Raw genomic sequence first — 21,737 nt, 5'->3', positions numbered from 1 at the left:
ATGCCTTGAAGATGGACTTGATAGACAGTCTATAAAAGCAATGGCGAAACATGAAAACCAAGGGCTGTAGAGATCTGACCTAAAGCTCTTTCTCTATGCTTCTTCTTAATGTACTTTTTAAAGTAGTCCGAGAACACTGAAGCTGTCTGTAGTGAGAAGGTACTGATGCTGCAGGAGTACCACAACTGAATATGAGGTAGTTTTATTTAGGCAGAAGCGGATAACAAGAAAGTAACTGGCACGTATCATATCTCAAGTGCCACTGTGCTAAGTAAATTCCAAATAAATACTAATACATTTTAAATATTAGTGAATACAACAGAGACATAAACAAAATTCATCATGTTAAACTAATTTGCTACAAAGGTGAACTTACCCAGGCAGTCTGCTCCCCAATAGCCCGGACAACAGTGAGGCATTGAAAAGTCTTTCCAACAGATATGCTGACATCCAGGTATATGTACTGAGTATGTCCTCAGATCCAAGGTGTACCTTGCAATAAAATATTGAGGTAAAACAGTTAGGATGGTAGCCATTAAGGGTTTTGTGAGCTAGTATTGATTTGGTCCAGCACATATCAGACTTAACAATACAATGGCAAAAATGCGGTGGCAGATATCAAACCTAATAGAAAAACCGTAGAATGGCACTAGAGTCAGCTAATATCAGACTCAGCACAAATGGGGTAGCAGATATCAGACTTAATAGAAAAACAGCACACGAGGCGTCAAATATCAGACTTAATTGAAAAACAGAACAAGAGGCGTCAAATATCAGACTTAATAGAAAAACAGCACAAGAGGCGTCAAATATCAGACTTAATTGACAAACAGCACAGGAGGCTTCAAATATCAGACTTAATAGAAAAACAGCACAAAAGGCGTCAAATATCAGACTTAATTGAAAAAAGCACAAGAGGCAACAAATATCAGACTTAACAGTAGAACAGCACAAGAGGCAGCAAATATCAGACTCAACAGTAGAACAGCACAAGAGGCAGCAAATATCAGACTCAACAGTAGAGCAGCACAAGAGGTGGCAAATCTCTGGTTGAACAGTAGAACGGCTCAAGAGGTGCCAAATATTAGTCAGTAGAGGCAGCAAATATCGGACTAATCAGTAAAATACTACAATTTACCCGTAGGAATGCTAAAGAGGTGGCAAATGTCTGCCTCAACATTAGGACTCCACAAGAGGAGGAAAATGTCCAACTAAATTGGAGAGCAGCTCATGAGGGGGCAAATATCAGACTCAGAATGTGGGGGCCCTTCAACCGAACCCATCCTTTCAGCCTACAATGCAATCGTTCCCCTATTACTGCTATATGGAGCAGAGGTGCTAAGTCTAGAATCAAGGAAAGATTGGGGGAATTTGGACCGTAAGGGCCAGATGTAGGTAATTCTATTTTACTGATTCATAAATACCGAATTTTACCGATTCGGTATTTATGAATCGGTAAATTAGAAGTAGTGAGATGTAGGTACATTTCTATTTACATTTACCGAATCGGTAAGAATCGGTATTTACCGATTCGGTAAATACCGAATCGGTATTGCCCATTGATTCCTATGGGCCTTGAAGCCCATAGGAATCAATGGGCAATACCGATTCGGTATTTACCGAATCGGTAAATACCGAATCCTGCAAGGGTGCAGGGGGTGTCACTTTGACACCCTCTAGCACCCCAAATACAGGCATGTGTGCCATGTGGCACACAGACATGCCCTAAGGGCATGTCTGTGTGCCACATGGCACAGGTGTGCATGCACAGATGTGCATGCACACCTGAATTCGGTATTTTACCACCCAATAGGATTGGGTGGTAAAATACCGACTCTTAAGGGCCTGTGGCACTCTCAGGAGTGTCACCTACATGTGGAATTACCGAATCGGTAAAATTACCGATTCGGTATTTTACAGAATCGGTAAATTTACCGAATCGGTAAATTTACCGATTCTGCAAAATGCTGGCCCCTACATGCCGAATCCTAAATACCAGTCGGTAACGGCCGAATTCGGCCGTTACCGACCGGTATTTCCTCTCCTACATCTGGCCCTAAATGTCTTACAACACTTTTGGGACTCCCCAATACTATGCTTCAAGAGGTAAGAATGGAAACTAACTGGAATTCTTGGAACTGTATTGCATCTTCTCTGAATCTGTTTTTGACAAAAACAAATACTAACCTGAAAAATAAAAGTGTCAATGCTGTGTGCAAAAATCGAGAGAGCATGGGCAGGACAAGTAAGGGAACGCTTGCAAGTAGTTCCACAATATTTTAATAGTCAGGATTTCAAATGCGATGCTCCTCTATGAATATTAAAAAGAGAATTAAAGGAAAGAAGAGCCTTGGCGTTAAGGAGAGATTTGGATCACCTGAGTTCTAAGAACTCCACCTTCCTCCTTAGAGGCTACTGGAAAAATGCTATTGCATTTCCCTACCGGTCCAAGATACCGAACCCCGGCAGAACCTGGCTTTTGCACTTGCAGGGAGAAAGTTAAATATTCAAGATGCTAACAGGATCTGCAAATGTGGTTCAGGCGTGTGCGGTTCTCAAGTACATGTATCAAGGAACTGTTAATGCTTTTTGTCTTTTAGAAATTGTTTTTTAAAAACACGTTTTAAATAGTATGTGGTTGTAAGATAGGATGGATGCTATACAACTTGTATTTACCATGCAATTATTTTGATGGAATTTGTGCTGTATTTTTTTTTGTTTTTGAATATGGCAGAGGGATCTGATATACATTTCTAAGATTATTTAAACAAATGTGTGCACAGTACAATTTAACAAACCATGTGGTTTAAATAAATATATTTGTACTCTTACTAATGTGCGTGTGACTCAACTTTAGAATGTCACAAGAGGCAGCATATAGCTGACTCTACTTTAGAACTCCAAGAGGTGGCAAATGTTTGAATAAAGTTTAGTATTTCACAAGAGAAAGCAATTATCTGACTTGGTAGAAGAACAGCACATAGTCTACAAATATCTGGCCATCCATAGCACATACTGATGCTCCTTCCCTAGGGCCATCTGTTTCATGTAAAAAGGAAATATTGCTGTCACTTGAATACTACGCATATTGTTTTAGCACGAGTTGTTCCTTGTACATAGAATTCCTTCTTTCTTTTCTGTCACTTCATTTCTCGTTCTTGTTCTCCTATGAATAGGCATGCTTTCGGACCCCCTGCTAAGTATATTTTCTGCTGGTGGAGCATGCTGCATTAACTCTCCCTGCGGCTTGTCGTGATTCCCAGCTCCAAACCAATGAGTTTTTATCATTATATTTAACCCTGGGTGGAGTACGACGCTACGCTTGCGTAGTTTGCGAAGTTTGCGCTATTCGCACTACGCGAATTGCACGCAGCACAGTGCAAACACTCGTAGCGGTCATTTTTTGCTTGCTCAGGGTCCTCAACGTCAAGTTGGCGATCGCGAGCGAGCAAAATGAAATCCCGGCAAGACTTTTTCCTCGTTCGCGATCAGCAGCATCAAGTTACCGATCGCGAGCGTGGAAAATAAACCTCCCAGCGAGATTCTTAACAAGGGGAGGTCAGGTTTCTCATTGCGAGTAGTCGTGTATGCTCGCGACCCCTCGCAATGAGAGACTACCAGTCCGCGTAGAAATCTACTCGAGCGGCAGAAAACGACTGCTTGCAATCTGCAAGATGCGGTTTGCACTGATTGCACAGTGCGGGCAAGCATCTGGCACTGTGCAATCAGTGCGAACAGCATTTTGCACAGTGCACCTCGCAGTTCGCGTAGCTCGAAGTGCACTTCACGTAGCTACGCATAGCGTAATAATTTGTAACTTATAAGAGTTTTCATGCAAAATATTTTAATTAATCCTTTATATTTACAATTATCCTTTTCCAACCGAGCTGATAATCATTCAATTCGCCACAGGAAGATTAAATCTTTAGTGTTCCTGCCAGGATTTGAATCTGAAACTTGGAGATTTCATTCAGACCACAGCAAAGAGAATTTAGTCGAATGAGCTATTTTAGCAGCTTGCATATTTGTCATCTCTTAGCTACTAAAAGATCAGTGTTGTGTGCATCTTAGAGCATGGCTGCAAGGGCTACTTTTATTTAAGGTATTAACATGTATGGTGCTTGGCATGTGTAAAAGAGTTTTAATTTGCTAGAAAATAATGGTTACTTTAGGCATGTTTCAGGTAGCATAACCAGGCCTCATTTGCAATCATTCATAAATTGTTGCAGGGAAGCACGTGTTTGTTTTAGGAGTACACACAGTAAACGTACCTGTGTCTTTCTCTATTATAGAAAATCAGGAAGAATACAGCCTCAGCCCTTGTCTGCCCTAATAGAAATGTATAACAATTTGTTCTTCTCTCTGGAGGGAAGGGTGTTCTTTCTGTTACAAGTTTAAAGTTACTTAACTTATGAATTTCTCTCCTTAATTAAATGTGTACAGCTTCAACCAATAACACGCTTTAGGGAGTAGGTATTACTAGGGGTGTTGTACCAACTAATAGATTGATTAGCGGTCATGAATTAAATTTTTTTATTCCAACCCTTCTATGTATTGTCATGATTTGAAAATCCACGTGCCTTTTGTCACAAAACATTAATAAAGTTATTTTGGAGAAGAGCCAGGCATCTTTTGGCCTTTCTTTGGATACAGAATCCATGTCAATCTATGTTGCAAATTTTTTAGATATGTATAATTATGCTATTTCTTCGAATTTATTATTTAATCTTTTTTGATTTCTGTGATACCATTTTTGAATAAACTCACAAGATCATTAACTTTAGAATTTTGACTTGTACAAGGTTTACTAATAGCATTGGATTAACAGCCTGATTCATGTACATGCCGTTTTGCGTGTCCCTAATAGCGAATCATAGCGATTCGCTATTGAGGACACGCAAAACGGCATTCATGTAGGAATAGCTACTTAAATAGCGATTCCTACATGTTCTTTATTTGCGAGTAGCAATTTGCTACTCGCAAATACTCCCCATTCATTCCTATGGGCCAAGAGGCCCATAAGAATGAATGGGGATTTGCGAGTAGCAATTTGCTACTCGCAACTAAGATAGCGATTTTAAGGGTGCCAGGGGTGTCCAAAGGACGCCCTGTAGCACCCCTAAAATGCACTTTTGGACAGGTGTTGCGCACACACATGTCCAAAGGACATGTGTGTGTGCTACATGCAACTTTGAAAAATGCTTTTAAAAGCATTTTTCTGAGTTTTTGCTATTTACCGACAGGTCTGACCTGTCGGTAAATAGCGGCCCCAAAAGTTCAAAATCGCTATTTCTTGATGTTTCATGAATAGCATTTGAGGAATCTCTATTAGAGATTCCTTAAATGCTATTCCTCGCATATTTGCGACTTCTTAAATAGCGATTTTTGCATTTGGTATCATGAATACCAAACGCAAAAATCGCACTCGCAAAGGGCCAGATTCTCAGAATCTGGCCCTTTGCGAGTGCAATTTACCTACATGAATCAGGCTGTAACAGCCTGATTCATGTACATGCCGTTTTGCGTGTCCCTAATAGCGAATCATAGCGATTCGCTATTGAGGACACGCAAAACGGCATTCATGTAGGAATAGCTACTTAAATAGCGATTCCTACATGTTCTTTATTTGCGAGTAGCAATTTGCTACTCGCAAATACTCCCCATTCATTCCTATGGGCCAAGAGGCCCATAAGAATGAATGGGGATTTGCGAGTAGCAATTTGCTACTCGCAACTAAGATAGCGATTTTAAGGGTGCCAGGGGTGTCCAAAGGACGCCCTGTAGCACCCCTAAAATGCACTTTTGGACAGGTGTTGCGCACACACATGTCCAAAGGACATGTGTGTGTGCTACATGCAACTTTGAAAAATGCTTTTAAAAGCATTTTTCTGAGTTTTTGCTATTTACCGACAGGTCTGACCTGTCGGTAAATAGCGGCCCCAAAAGTTCAAAATCGCTATTTCTTGATGTTTCATGAATAGCATTTGAGGAATCTCTATTAGAGATTCCTTAAATGCTATTCCTCGCATATTTGCGACTTCTTAAATAGCGATTTTTGCATTTGGTATCATGAATACCAAATGCAAAAATCGCACTCGCAAAGGGCCAGATTCTCAGAATCTGGCCCTTTGCGAGTGCAATTTACCTACATGAATCAGGCTGTAAGTCTTTTAGAGACTCAGACAGACCTATTCTTTTCGAATCTTCATTTCGTATTAAAGTGACACCAGTTTTCCGAGGCCTTACAGGGAATGCGTTAGTAAATTGAACTAATTACCATTATTTCATTAGCATAAAAAGTGGAAAAGTTTGGTTCTCCAAATCGTAGGAGAATCATGGAAATCTTTGGTGTATTGCCAGTGTACATGTTGATGTTGGGCAGAAGTCTGATTTGGTGAGTAATAATAGGGTCTTGAGCAGTGTATTGTGAATTGGTGATTGCATCTGTGTTGTGCTTTGCTATGTGGTATATTATGGTCGGTGGATAATAGTGTATTAATAAATATTGTTAATGTATTATTTGTCTTGACATTGTATATTTTCTGTAAAGATTCTCAAAAACTACGGCTAGATAAACGTGTTTATGAAAGATTTAAAGGTAGTACTCGGGTTTAAAAATTATTTGAAGTTATGAGATACTCAATAGTCTAGCTGTGAATAAGTACTAATTAGTGATGTGGTGTTTATTCTGTGCATGAGGGTAAGCTATACTGATTACAGGTTAGGGTATTGCTTGCTAAAGCTCAGCTAAGAGTGTGTGATGGTATAGTACCTTGAAACACTACCTCCCTATTGCAGTGAGTTTGACTTCCATCCCTTATCCCGGTACACAGACATAGGTTTATTGTTTTTCGTTTTAGTGAATTACTGTGGTTGAAATGCGTCCATCAAATGTATAGTAATTGATTGTGTATGTATATTGTGAAGTTTAAATCAACAAAGTGTGTAAGTTTGACAAAATCTAAGAATTCACCTTCAGAAAGGCACATTCCACCTCTGTGAGAAAGTGCTGCACATGAAATGCTTTTGAATCACGGCATGCATGCTTTTCTATGGCTAAAAATTGCTACAAAATGACTGCAAATGATAAAAGCAGCAATCTCTTGAAAATGGTAAGCTTGAAATGAAGAAATTTCATTATTGAAGGCATATGTTGTTTGAAATGAAATCACAAGCAAGACTAGCACTATTTGAAGAACTGATTGAATTAGATTATGTAGCTAATGAGAAAGCATTGTTGAAAGTTGGCACTGGCAAGGCTGTTCATAATTGGATGGATGCAAGACTGAGTTTGCCAAAAAAGGTGTGTTGATAGGAAGTTTGAGAAAATGTGGGTGCATTTTCCGTAATTGCTATTGACCCAAATAAAACCAAATCAAAAGAGAATAAGAATAAAAATAATGATGAATGAAAAAATACATTGATTCTGAGGAAGAAGTTGAATTTATTGATGATTTATTGATTGTGACAAAACCACCTTCTTATAACGAGGATCTAGTTCAGATACAAGAATCTGAGTTGAGTGAAACAGGTGAAAGGAAAGATGAATCCGAGGTTTTTGAGTCATCAAGATGTGAGATAAGGACTGCGAAAAAATAATGCTTAAATGTATAGAGTAGATTTAGATGAATTAGTGGAGTTAGATATTTATAACTGTAAAATTCTAAAATTGCCTTTTGATTAATTGGTATTTTTTGAATTTGGGAACAGGGAAGCAAGATTGTCGTGCATATGAAAAACTTGGAAGACTGGCTGGAGAAATGAGCTTGAGTCTAGCTAAAAAGAGAATTTGAGAATCTTATAAAATGAGAATGACAGAATCTGAATAACAAAAAAGAAAGTATTGTACTATTAAGATCACATTTTAGAGAAATTAGAGAGTGGTAGAGTGTGAAAAACCACAAAGATGACAGGATTGAAAATCTAAAAAAATATAAATGAAGAAAATCATGAGTGGTTCTGAATGTCAAGTTGTTGAAAGAGAGTTCCCATTAACAGAATTGCTGGAAGGAGCTTTTTTGCCTGCCCCCGGGATCAGACAGGTTCTTTGGACTTTTACAAAGGATTTTCCAAAACTCTGAGATGAACCTGAAAAGTACACTGTAGTAGATAGGTTTGTGACTGCTTCAAAGGTGCTTTGGAAGATTTGGATGTTTTATTTTCAATCCTTTTTCCAAAGAATTCATGGGATGAGCGTAAAACTATGGTAAAGTGGTCAGTGATAGAACTACTTGGTCCTAGTTACAAACAGTGGAATGGATTCTCCATCAAAGAAAGGAGCGTCAGGATTTGTTTTGGCTTCGAGTTGGGTTTACTTCTTGTATATGCATAATACTATAGTGATAATTTTCTGTTGAAAGACAAAGAAGTCAAATAGAGAGAGGTTGGTGCTTGGTTAAGGAGTTTTCAAGTTCTAAGTGGACAATTTCAGGATCCTCCAGGGGCTGGAGGAAATGGTTTCTGGTGTAGAGGTAAAGGTTTTAATAACAATGCTAATAATGGTGAGATGAAATCTGGAGCATGTCACAACTATAGCAAAGAAGGCCAATGGCAAAGAAATTGTAAACATTTTGCGAATGAAACAGAAATAGTGCCTCAAATGAATACCATGCATTAGAATATGAATGCCAAGTCACAGAATGGGATGACACAATTGGTGGTCTCAGTCCTACCGGCACCTGTGAAAAACATGCAGAATACAAGTCTTAAGCTCCTGTTTTAGAATCTGAAATGCAGAATAATGCAATGTGTGATTTCCTCAGAACTGTACATTTCAGCAAAAAGTAGCGGAATCTCAAATGAAACAAGCAGTAATTAATAACACTTTGCCACAATTTCAAGCTGCACCGGAGTTCCTTATGTACTGATCAGGACAAAACAATGGTACCTATGGGGCGAGGAGGATTGTGTACTTGGTGGAGTGCTAGATGTAGACTAGAATGGCTTCTTTATAGAAGGAAAAGTGAATGTCCATCTTGTATCATTTTTGGTTGGTACATGTGCTACCCGTTGAGCAGTTAGACAAGTGAAAGTTCAAAACCTACCCTTCTCTGGAAAAGAAGTCCAAGTGGTAGGTATTTCAAATAAAAAGGTGACTAATAGGTTGTCAACAAATGTTCCTGTTCAAAGAGGTTCAGCTATAACTAAGCATGAACCTTTAATGAATTAAACAAGTCTAGTAAATCTAAGAGGTAGAGGTCTGTTAAGTAAGTTGATTTGTGACAACCGGTGGTGTTTGCATTCACACAAAAGATCCTGATGTTGATTTCAAAATGAAATCACCAAAAACAACATTTGGCCTTAACTCCAGATTTAAGATATACATTGAAAAGAGTAGTTTGATATTTTACAGGAAAAGAGACTGTGCTGATTAAATGTGCAAAACCAGTGCAAAATACAATAAACCAAAATGTAGTGCTTCCACACATTCACCAATGTAACCTTACTTGTGAAGCTGAAGAAATGATTGAAAAGACACTGCTTCAAGCATTTTAAAGGAGATTTTGGGAAGTCCATCTAACTCATCTATTTTGGGCGTGTGCAAATCTAATGGGAAATAGAAGATAGCCCAAGGTTTAAGAAAGAAACTAGTTCCATATTGTCCCGTTGTACTGAATACAGCAATAATGTTGCTTCCAATTCCAGTAGATGCAGAAAAGTTCATAATTATGGATTTGGGCTGAGCATTTTTCCTCATTCCTCTTCATGAGGGTAGTCAATATTGCTCTACCTTTGAATTTCAAAATAGAGCCCTGGTTTGAGCTAGGATCCCACAAGAGTATATAGAAAGTCCTTCATTTCCCCCCCAAATACTCAGTGAAGATCTAGACTCTTTAAAATTGCCTTGTGACGTAGTGGTAGCGCAATACATTGATGATTTGTTAGTTGCAGCAAAAACAAAAGAGGGCTCTAAGCTGAACATAGTAGCATTATTGAATCAAGTGGCTGAAAATGGGCATAGGGTTTCTCCTACAATGACGCAATATTGTCAGAAAGAAATTATTTAACTGGGACATTAAATTTAGAAGAGAACGAGGAAGATGCTCAGAGAGTGCATCTCTTCGAATTTGAGAATAAACCCCCAACAACAAACAGAAAGATGAAAATGTTTTGGGGATGGTTGGAGACTGTTGCCAGTGGATTCCAAACTTTTCATTGGTTGTGAAGCCTCTACAACAAAACTGACGCACAAGTATGTCACTGATATGCTGGCTTCCTGGAGCTGGAGCATTATTTGCGTAGAGCACCAGCTTAAGGAATGCCTGACTATGAGAAAGATTTTCATTTATTCTGTCATGAAAGAGAAGGGTGCTCACTTTCTGTAGTCAGACAACAGCATGTCAATACAAAGAGACCAACTGCATATTTTTTGCCCCCACTATACCCAGTTACTACAGTTCTGCCCGGAAGTAAGAGTGAAAAATATAGCAGAAAAAAGTATAGCAAATGTACAAAGTGAAACAATGGTCATGGGGTACACACTAATAGTGATAGTGCCTCGTTCAGAGGAGACCCTGTTAACTCAATTAAGAACAAAGCACTTAACCAGTAGCAGATTAAGTATGAGCAAGTGATCCAATGAAGTAATAAGTTAGTTTGATCATGCCTGCATTGATGTAATAGAATAGTGCTCTAAACCAAGACAATATATTCAAGATGTGCCACTAGAGATAGCTGATTTGTTTTTATTTGAAGATGGCTCATTTTTTTAATTTGCCCATTAAAGTTTAGGAGCAGCTTATGCTTCTTGCACTTTACATACATTGTGCAGGCATCATGCTTTCATTATGTAACTCAAAAAAACAATTGATGGACAGAATGCAGAACAATGTCATACATTCACCCCAGTACAGAGATCTGGGCCTAAATCCATCGTTTTTTTGCACTCCACACCACCCCAGCTCAGACATGGCCATATGCAAATCAGTCTTGACCCTGTGCCTCATGGGAACAGTCCAGCCTGAACTGCCATGCCATGTCTTTCCTGGACCGGAATCAAGCATCCAAGGACCGGTTTCTGGCTATCAGCCGTCATCAGCCTGGATAGCTTGACTCCAGTGGTGTGGAGAGCATGGGACTCACGTCTGAGCATACCCATCCCACTTGGGGTGACAAATGCAAAAACAATAATTGATGGACACAATGCAGAACAATGTCATACATTCACCCCAGTACAGAGATCTGGGCCTAAATCCATCGTTTTTTTGCACTCCACACCACCCCAGGTCAGACATGGCCATATGCAAATCAGCCTTGACCCTGTGCCTCATGGGAACAGTCCAGCCCGAACTGCGAAGCTATGTATTTTCTGGACCGGAATCAAGCATCCAAGGACCGGTTTCTGGCTATCAGCCGTCATCAGCCTGGATAGCTTGACTCCAGTGGTGTGGAGAGCATGGGACTCACGTCTGAGCATACCCATCCCACTCGGGGTGACAAATGTAAAAACACAATTGATGGACAGAATGCAGAACAATGTCATACATTCATCCCAGTACAGAGATCCGGGCTTAAATCCATTGTTTTTTTGCACTCCACACCACCCCAGGTCAGACATGGCCATATGCAAATCAGCCTTGACCCTGTGCCTCATGGGAACAGTCCAGCCCGAACTGCCAAGCCATGTTTTCCTGGACCGGAATCAAGCATCCAAGGTCCGGTTTCTGGCTATCAGCCGTCATCAGCCTGGATAGCTTGACTCCAGTGGTGTGGAGAGCATTGGACTCACGTCTGAGCATACCCATCCCACTCGGGGTGACAAATGCAAAAACAACAATTGATGGACAGAATGCAGAACAATGTCATACATTCAACCCAGTACAGAGATCTGGGCCTTATCCATCGTTTTTTTGCACTCCACACCACCCCAGGTGGTGTGGAGTGCAAAAAAACGATGGATTTAGGCCCGGATCTCTGTACTGTGGTGAATGTATGACATTGTTCTGCATTCTGTCCATCAATTGTTGTTTTTACATTTGTCACCCTGAGTGGGATGGGTATGCTCAGACGTGAGTCCCATGCTCTCCACACCACTGGAGTCAAGCTATCCAGGCTGATGACGGCTGATAGCCAGAAACCGGTCCTTGGATGCTTGATTCCGGTCCAGAAAAGACATAGCTTGGCAGTTTGGGCTGGACTGTTCCCATGAGGCACAGGGTCAAGGCTGATTTGCATACGGCCATGTCTGACCTGGGGTAGTGTGGAGTGTAAAAAACGATGGATTTAGGCCCAGATCTCTGTACTGGGGTGAATGTATGACATTGTTATGCATTCTGTCCATCAATTGTTGCTTTTGCATTTGTCACCCCGAGTGGGATGGGTAGACATGGCCATATGCAAATCAGCCTTGACCCTGTGCCTCATGGGAACAGTCCAGCCCGAACTGCCAAGCCATGTCTTTCCTGGACCGGAATCAAGCATCCAAGGACCGGTTTCTGGCTATCAGCCATCATCAGCCTGGATAGCTTGACTCCAGTGGTGTGGAGAGCATGGGACTCATGTCTGAGCATACCCATCCCACTCGGGGTGACAAATGCAAAAACAACAATTGATGGACAGAATGCAGAACAATGTCGTACATTCACCCCAGTACAGAGATCTGGGCCTAAATCCATCGTTTTTTTGCACCCCACACCACCCCAGGTCAGACATGGCCATATGCAAATCAGCCTTGACCCTGTGCCTCATGGGAACAGCCCTGCCCGAACTGCCAAGGCATGTCTTTCCTGTACCGGAATCAAGCATCCAAGGACCGGTTTCTGGCTATCAGCCGTCATCAGCCTGGATAGCTTGACTCCAGTGGTGTGGAGAGCATGGGACTCACGTCTGAGCATACCCATCCCACTCGGGGTGACAAATGCAAAAACAATAATTGATGGACAGAATGCAGAACAATGTCATACATTCACCCCAGTACAGAGATCTGGGCCTAAATCCATAATTTTTTGCACTCCACACCACCCCAGGTCAGACATGGCCGTATGCAAATCAGCCTTGACCCTGTGCCTCATGGGAACTGTCCAGCCCGAACTGACTGTTCCCATGAGGCACAGGGTCAGACTGATTTGCATATGGCCATGTCTGAACTGGGGTGGCAGAGTGGGCTAAAGAATGGTGATGGATTAAACCCAGATCAGTTGACTGGGGGTGAGTGCTTGTATTGTCAACGCTCCGTCCATCATTTCCTTTGGTTTTTCTTCATTATGTAACTCAGCACAAGTAGCTGAATTGATTGCCATTACTAGAACTTGCTGTGACACTCATGAATTGAGTGTTACAATCTCTACTGGTTGTCATCATTGTTTTGGAGTGATGCATGAATTTGGCCAGTTGTGGTCAAAGGGGTTTCATGATTTTGCTGCAACTCCAATTTGTAATGGGTCATACATTCTTGATTTGTTACTAAACTAGCAGTTGTCAAATGTTCGGCACACAAAACTGGAAATGCAAAAAGAACAAATGATGGACAGAACATTGTACAATGTCAAACATTCACCCCAGTACAGAGATCGGGACCTAAGTCCATTATTGTTTTGCTCCCTATGCCATTCCACTTCAAACCCAGCCGGATGCAAATCAGCCTTCACCCGGTTCCCCATGGGAACCGCCCAGCCCGAACTGCCAGGCCAGGTCCTCCCTGGACAAGAAACAAGCATCCTATGACCGGTTTCACGGTTTCCCCTCTCATTAGCCAGGCTAATTTGACTGCAGTGGCATGGATATCTGTTGAACTACCTGATAGATGCAGTTCTGAAGGAAGCGGAGCAGCCATTTTAGAGCAATGCTTTTGACCCCGTATAACCACAGCTCTTTAACTAAAATGTTGTAGGACACGGTATCGAATGCCACACTCAGATCCAGCATGATAAGTTCTACAGTTTTGCCTTCAGGCACTATGAGTCTTCGAGATTCAGATAATAGCAAAAGTGTTGATTACATGCTAAACTTGGGACGGAACCCTGATTGGGTTTCATGTAACAGGTTCTTGGTCATAATATAGTTCAGCAACTGTTGTTTGTATGTTTTTCCGCCACCTTCGAATAAAACGGAAGCAAAAAAAACAGAAGCAGAGAGACAGGCCTGACGTTTTCTGGTTTGTCTGGATCAAGTTGGGATTTTTTCAACAGGGCATCACAATTGCATTCTTCCATTTCCGAGGAAGTTGAACTAAGTTGAACAACTGATTAATTATATCACATAAACAGGGTAGGATGGCCTCCAGTCCGTGCTCCAACATCGCTGGAGGGGCTGGATTGAATGGGGAGCCTGATTTTATCTTAAAGGCCAGCACACGCGGTTCTGGTATTGTCAAGGTTTTAATCCAGGTGAGGCCACTTGTAGAGTGGGATGGTTCTAACCATATAGTGGGGTTAGTGATCTCTCTGGCTTCTAAGGAGAAAGACTCATATCTCTTAGAAATTTTGCTGGAGAAAAATGGAGCAATTTGATCACATTTCTCCACCAAAGGTGCCATGTCAGGGGCAACTCGCTGCACAGAGGACAGGGATTTCACTATCTGGAAAGGTTTGCGAGAGGAATTTCGGGCTTGCAAGATTTGATGGGCATAAAATTGACTGCACACCTCGACTTCTCTAAAATGGTAAGATGCTCTTCTTTTGGTGGTATTCAGCATGCAATATACCCCAGGAAGGAAAACAGGGTTGAGTGCCAATGAAGTGATTATAGGAGAAGCGATGAGAATTCCTGGAATTCCATCAGCTGCTCTTGCAAATCTGACAGATGATTTGGTCTTAAATGACTGCAAAGGTCTAGTTGTCTAACACAGTCCACTCTATCTCTTACCAGGTACACTTTACTACACCTTTTGCAATTACTGATATTTGTCATGATCTCGAACCAGGAGATTGAGGTCTTGTTAAGAAGCATGTAAGAATGTGTTGCGCGTGGCTACGAGCCGACCGAGATGGCGGCGTAGTGTGAGAGCTCTCGACCAGCAACAGCTCTACCTCCGTCTATCCGACTAAATATCCGGCTATTCTCACCTTCTGAGGCCGGACGGGAGTGCCTAGACCGAGAGGTTCAACCCGACCCGGCCCGAGCGAAATCACAGGCTGCCAGCCGAAGATACACCGAGGGCACGGGAAGGGCCCAACCGCATTGTTGGACTCCGTCCTGCCGTGGAGCCCCGAGCCGACCGGAAGCGACCTGGGGTACTTCGCCGGAAGGTACCGCCTGGGGACGTCGGACCGCAACATAGTGCGAAATACAGGGGCCCGCTGTTGCTCGTCATCGGCCCGGCGGCGCTGCCGCTCCTGTGTGGGGTGACTCCAGATCCCTAGCGACGACCCATTGATTAAGCCCGGCGTACCCCAGGTCCGGGGGGAACTGCGGGCGGCTGTGCTGGCTGGACGTGCTGGCGGTGCCTGCTCCCGCTCCCCACGGACCATAGATAACTTCATCTGCCTACAGTGAAGGTGCGGACACGGCGGCAAGGGGAGCATAGGGTGCAGCTCACTGAAGCCAGCGCTCCCGTGCCTCGCCCGGCGAGACGAGAGCTGAAGAAACCCCGCGCTCGGGGAAGGACCTTTGCTCCTGCGGACACACTCCTTACTCCTGGGTTCTGGGAGTCCGATACTGCGCCCAGTTGTGTCTGAGGTGACCGGGAGAGACATTACCGCCTGACTGGCGGACAGTAAGTGCCAGTGAACGGTCTGGGAAGTGGGACATTGTGAGCCTGCCACCGGGACTGTGGAGGGGCCGGCGCCTTCCTCTTTGCGCACACCGTTGGGCTGTCTCCCCTTGTGGCGAACGGGGCCCTGGGGAGTGACGCCATTTTGGACTCCACTTCCCCGCGGCCTACGGCGGGAGTGCCATGGACCTAATAATAAACGTGATCGCAGGTGCTATAACGAACTGATAGCCAGCAGTGATGGCGGGAAGGGGTCCCAGACATGCTGCGGCGCAATCTAAGCTGGAGAAGTATGCCTTCGTAAAACCTGCCGTGCAGCACTCAGAAGGCCGCCAGTCCATGAGTAAGAGCCCGGAGGGAGATGGCTCCAAGAAAGTGACACTGGAGGATCTGATGAAGATGCTTTCTAGCGTCCAAACGACAGTGGGATCTATATCAACGGACGTTGGCCTGCTGAGGGCCGATCTCCACAAGATGACCGAACGGGTGGCGCAGGTGGAAGTTGTTACTAAATCCTTAGTGGAGGACACCTCGGAACTGCAACTCGCTGCGGAGCGCATGGAAGCAGTCACTAAGAAGCTGCAGGAATGACTGGATGACCAAGAAGGACGCTCGCGGAGAAACAACGTCCGAATTTTGAGTGTTCCGGAATCTGAGGGCAAGCAAGCGATGGACCTATACGTGGAGGACTTAATCAAGACGAAATTGCAGCCGAAAGGCCTCTCCCATTTCTTCTCTGTCGAACGAGCACATAGGGTCCCAGGGGGAGTGCCGAAACCGGGGGCGCAGCCGTGCCCGGTCCTGGCCAGACTCTTTAATTTCCGGGATAGGGATGCCATTCTTCAAGCAGCCAGAGTCTCTCCACCTATTAAAATACTAAACTCTACTATTGCCTTTTTCCCGGACTATACAGCTGAGGTGGCCCGGCGCCGGAAAACCTTTACGGATATCAAAAAAGCCTTGCGAGCCAAGGAACTGCCCTACTCCATGCTCTTCCCGGCTAGACTAAGAATCGTGGACAATCACAAAGCATGGTTCTTCGACACCCCGGAGGCGGCGAGAGACTGGCTGGATGGTTGGAGACGCACCGAGGCCCCGCGGAGGAATGGCAGGGGTCAACGCGACCAAGAGGCACCCGCTCAGGTGAATCAGCAGTCATCACAAGGACATAGTCAGGACCTCTTCGAATCAGGCCTGGAGGAGGGTGAACCTCTGGAAGAATAAACATCGGTGGCCTGCACTATTGACTGAACTTTTCCAGACTTCCACTTGCAAGGCCCTTGATATTCACCCCAAGTCTGGCGGACGAGCTCACATGGAGCTGTTTGTGAGGTCGCAGAGCTACTTACCCCTTGCAAGCAAGTACAATGGGATGGGTTGGGACTAGGCGCTCTGCTAAATTGGGGAGGCGGGCGGTTTCAGGCCCGCGCAGCAGGGAGGCAGGGAGGGGAGAGGGGGGGTTGTTTCAATGTTCTAGTTTTTGTTAATTGCACCACAACACGGCATGTTCTACACCACACGAAGGAGACAGGTCTCTGGATAAAGGTACACAGCGAGGCCCGTCCCCTATTGACTTCTACGACAACACGCACACATTTAAATGGCAGCACAAGGGATGGACACACCTGAGGACCTTACACCACATTCATCTCGCACATCAACCTTCTCAGTCCTAACATGGAACGTTAGGGGATTGGGCGACAGGGTGAAGAGGGGCCTAGTGCTACAATACTTGAAGCGCTGCAAGCCGGCGATAGTCCTATTACAGGAAACTCACCTGGTTGGCTCGGCCTCGAAGGCAATGGATAGATGGGGGTATAGGTTCCTTGCTCATGCTGACTTCTTCTCCGGCTCTAGAGGGACAGGGATACTTATTCGGAAAAGCTTTCCCATGGTATGTCAACAGACAAAAATTGATGATCAGGGACGCTTTGCAGCTGCGACGATACAGTGGGAGGGCCAATTGTATAACTTTGTGTCTGTGTATGTCCCTCCCGGCCTGCATGCTACAGCACACACGGCCCTTGCTACCTTCCTCTTATCTTTACCGACAGCGACGCTAATAATAGGAGGCGACCTTAATGATGTCTTAGACCATGAGATGGATAGACACCCACATAGCACAATGGTGCGGGGAGGTGGGCGACTCGCTGGACTACTAGACGCCCTGGGACTGACGGACTGTTGCGGCCACAAACACCCCTACGATAAGCAATACACTTATTACTCAGCAACGCACCACTGTCTCTCACGTATAGATCACATTTTAATGTCAGGGGATGGACTACATGGCGTTGAGGAGGTAGACATCCGTCCCAGGGGAATATCTGACCACTCTCCACTCCGACTCACGTACACAAATCACCGCCCCCGTAGAAGTCGCATCTTTCCCATTCACGCAGGCTACCTGCAGAGCGCTCCTTTGAGGAAAACCCTTTCTAAAACTACTGAGCACTACTTTCAGGAGAACTCAGGCTCCGTGCGCTCCCATGGTATCCTATGGGAAGCATACAAAACGGTCATACGCGGGCAGGCAATTGCATCCATTGTTGCACAGAATCGAGTACTTAGCACCTTTGAAGGGGCTCTTGAGGAGGCCATTGCCGACCAGGAGGTCAACCCATCCCCAGGAGCCGCTCAGACAGTCCGGCTGCGACAGGTTGAGTGGATGTCCTACCAAAGGGAAATGGTGCAGACTACAATTCAGGCCAACCGTCATAGGATATACGAATTAGGCGATACGGCTGGAGAGATGATGGCCTGGCTCGACAGAAAGGAGAGGGCGGACAGGGTCGTTGCACAACTGACTTTGCCCGGGGGCCATCTGACCTCGGACCCAGGAGCCATAGCCGACCTGCTAGATGATCATTTTGAGGCAATATATACCCCCCCAAGCGGCTTACACGACGGAGGAGGCTTACGACTATATTAAAGACTTGACAATCCCTTGCCTCTCACCAGAGGCGGCACTCCTGCTGGATGCAGACTTCACTGTGGAGGAGGTACGGGAGGCGACTAATGCACTAGCGTCCGGCAAGGCTCTGGGGCCCAACGGTCTCCCGGTAGAACTGTATAAGCGAACTGCTTCCGTAACTGCCCCCCATCTGCTTAAAATGTTCGAGGATAGCCTACAAATAGGTATGCTACCTAAAGATCAGCGCCTTGCCACGATCGTCCCGATCCACAAACCTGGTAAAGCCCCGGAAGCATGCAGCTTCTACCGTCCCATTTCCCTACTAAACGCTGAGCCTAAGATCCTTGCCAAATTACTCTCACAGCGCTTGGCTCCCCACCTTGCTACTTTGGTACACCCGGACCAATCTGGCTTTATGCCGACGCGTAACACCTCGCATAATTTGCGCCGTCTACAGGCGGTACTGGCCCGCCAGGGGTACATACAGGAGCCGGCAGTGATTCTCTCCCTAAACGCCACTATGGCGTTTGACACAGTAGAATGGCCTTATCTCTTTGCCATGCTCCGTCACATGGGCTTCGGCCCCAAGTTCTGTGCGTGGGTCAGCCTGCTCTATACGGGGCCTCTGGCCCAAATAGCAGTAAATGGCCACGTCTCCAGGGATTTCCCGCTTGGCCGTGGAACGCGGCAGGGCTGCCTGTTGTCCCCCTTGCTGTTCACGCTGATCCTTGAGCCACTGGCGATCTGGATTCGATGGGAACCATCCATCAAAGGTATCCGGTGGTCGCCGTCCTGGGAAGATAGAATATCTCTCTACGCGGACGATGTCCTTCTTTACCTCACCTCCCCCAAAAAGTCTATCCTAGAAATTCTGAACGTTTGCGAAAGGTTTGGGAGAGTTTCAGGATATAGAATTAATTGGACCAAATCAGTCCTTTACATTCTCGCCGGCAGCCCGCCTTCCCTTCCTGCGGACTGTCCGCTGCGTTACACTGACACCCCTTTTAAATATTTGGGAATCCAGGTTTCATCCTACCCGGACGAATTCCACACCCTGAATTTGAGACCCCCACTGGAAAGGTTTACTCTGGATGTTCCCTCCCTCTCACCCTCCTTGGCAAGGTTGGCATTGCCTCGTTTTCTCTACCTCCTCGAGAACACACCATTCCCGGTCCCCTCTTCCTACTTTAGAGCCATCGCGGCTGCGGTTTCTACTTTGTTGTGGGACGGGAAACCGGCACGAATTGCACAATGCAAACTGGTAAAAGATTGGTATGATGGGGGCATATCACTCCCTGATATCGAACTATACTACTGGGCTGCCCACCTTAAGCAAATTAATTACTGGTTACACGCCCCGCAGACCGAGCCCGCCTTCTTGGCTGACAGGCAGAATATTGAGTCCAGGGGACTTTTAAGAACCCTCTATAGTCGTGGCGTCTCATCCGACCTCATCGGTCCGACCCGTCACACGGTCCAACTCTGGGATAAGGCACATAGACACCTTCAGTGCGCAGACGCTATCACGCGAATGACACCCCTGTGGGACTCACACAGATTAGGCTTCATGCGAAATAGCAAGGGGTTCCGGGCATGGGACGCCATAGGCATTTCGGTGGTGGGAGATCTCTGGAGGAAAGACAACATAGTGGACTTCACTTATCTACAAACCAAACACGAAATGGCCCAGACTGAGTATTATAGATACATGCAGATCCGTCATTCACTTCTGTCGGTCATCCCGGTGGGTACGAAACTACAAGAGTCCACTCCGTTGGAAGATAGGCTGCTAACAGAACATATGTCCCACAAAGCGACGTCCTACACATATAGGAAACTGGTCAACAACCTACCTGACATGCTATCCAAATTGCACCTAACTTGGGTGGGCGATATTGGCGCCCTTGATGACTCGGAATGGCAAGAGGCTCTCTCGTCGCCCCGAGAATCAGCGATCCCATCCAGACTTAAACTAGTGCAGTTAAAAATACTACACCGCACATACTACACCAGGACAGTCCTTTACAAAATAGGGAGGGCCTCCCACGAATATTGCCTCCGCGGATGTGGAGAGAGAGGAACATTCTTCCATACCATTTGGGACTGTAGCCGGGTGGCCGCGTATTGGGCAGCGGTGATGCGAACCATTTCTCAATCCACGACTATTTCATTGCTGCCCCACCCACGTCGCTGCCTGTTAAACATCTGGGATGCGGAGGATTTGACCCACCGTCAACAAGATTGGGCCATACTGGGGATGTTAGTGGCAAAACGGAATATTGCCAGACTATGGGGATCTAGCGTACTGCCCACACTGCGAGACTGGTGTAAGGATGGTGGCTGAAAAGGCGGTATTTGTCCATCGGGGATGCCCCGTAAAATGGGGGCAAATTTGGGGGGCCTGGAACAAATTTAAGGGAGACATATGTGAGCCACCACGAATTGACCCGGATGAGTGTCTTTCTGATTCACAGGTTTGATCTAAAGTTCACATAAGCCAACATGGAACTCCTTTGGCTGTGATGGACCCCGTCAGACTGCTTATTGTGCTTCATACTGTGCAATTGGGTTTTTGGTCACAACACTAATGTTAATACAGCTGCAGACTTGAACGTTGTTTTGTCACCTTTGAGGAACTGAACGTGATTACCGTGGTTTTCTTCTTGATGTGGGGTTGTTATTTGTTTTAAAAAAAAAGAAAAATCTTAGACCAAAGTCATGTCGTATATTTACATTCTTACCATCGTGTTGCTATATATTTTCATCCGCCGCCGGACCCCTGGGTTGTCGGCTCTAAGGCCGTGTTCTCAGTATACTGCCATATAGATTGTATTACCATTGCGGCCGGCCCTGAGGGTTGCAGGCCCTGTATTGTGTATTCCTATTCATGTACAATAAAGGTCTTAAAAAAAAAAAAAAGAATGTGTTGCGTGGAACCACACTGGAGTGAGCCACATAGGTGATACTAGTGACAAACTGTACTGTACTGTACTATACTGAATTCATACATTTCACACACATGGAGTGTGTGCTGCAGATGAATAAACAGTGACACAAACTGCTGACTCTCAAAGCCAACCTCAATTACATTGGGGGATCCAGATGGGGTAAGAACAAAAAGTTTTTTAAAAAAAAGAAAATCAAACACTGAAAACCCAAAGAGCAAATCAAAGT

The 21,737-nt window shown here is 44.8% G+C and overlaps 1 protein-coding gene across 1 annotated transcript in view; it reads right to left on the bottom strand.

Annotated features, from left to right (window-relative positions):
• The window catches only part of STAB2 (stabilin 2), a 944,658-nt gene that overhangs the window by 885,599 nt on the left and 37,322 nt on the right, over positions 1-21,737 (bottom strand). The window contains exon 3 of the mRNA XM_078674824.1: positions 377-492. Coding sequence (XP_078530950.1) covers positions 377-492 — 116 coding nt within the window. The remainder of the gene's footprint in view (positions 1-376; positions 493-21,737) is intronic.

The sequence above is a fragment of the Lissotriton helveticus genome, chromosome 1_1, assembly GCF_964261635.1.
Source record: "Lissotriton helveticus chromosome 1_1, aLisHel1.1, whole genome shotgun sequence".
Taxonomy (NCBI): domain Eukaryota; kingdom Metazoa; phylum Chordata; class Amphibia; order Caudata; family Salamandridae; genus Lissotriton; species Lissotriton helveticus.
The sequence above is the reverse complement of the archived record's forward strand: the minus strand, read 5'-3'. Positions and strand labels throughout refer to the sequence as shown.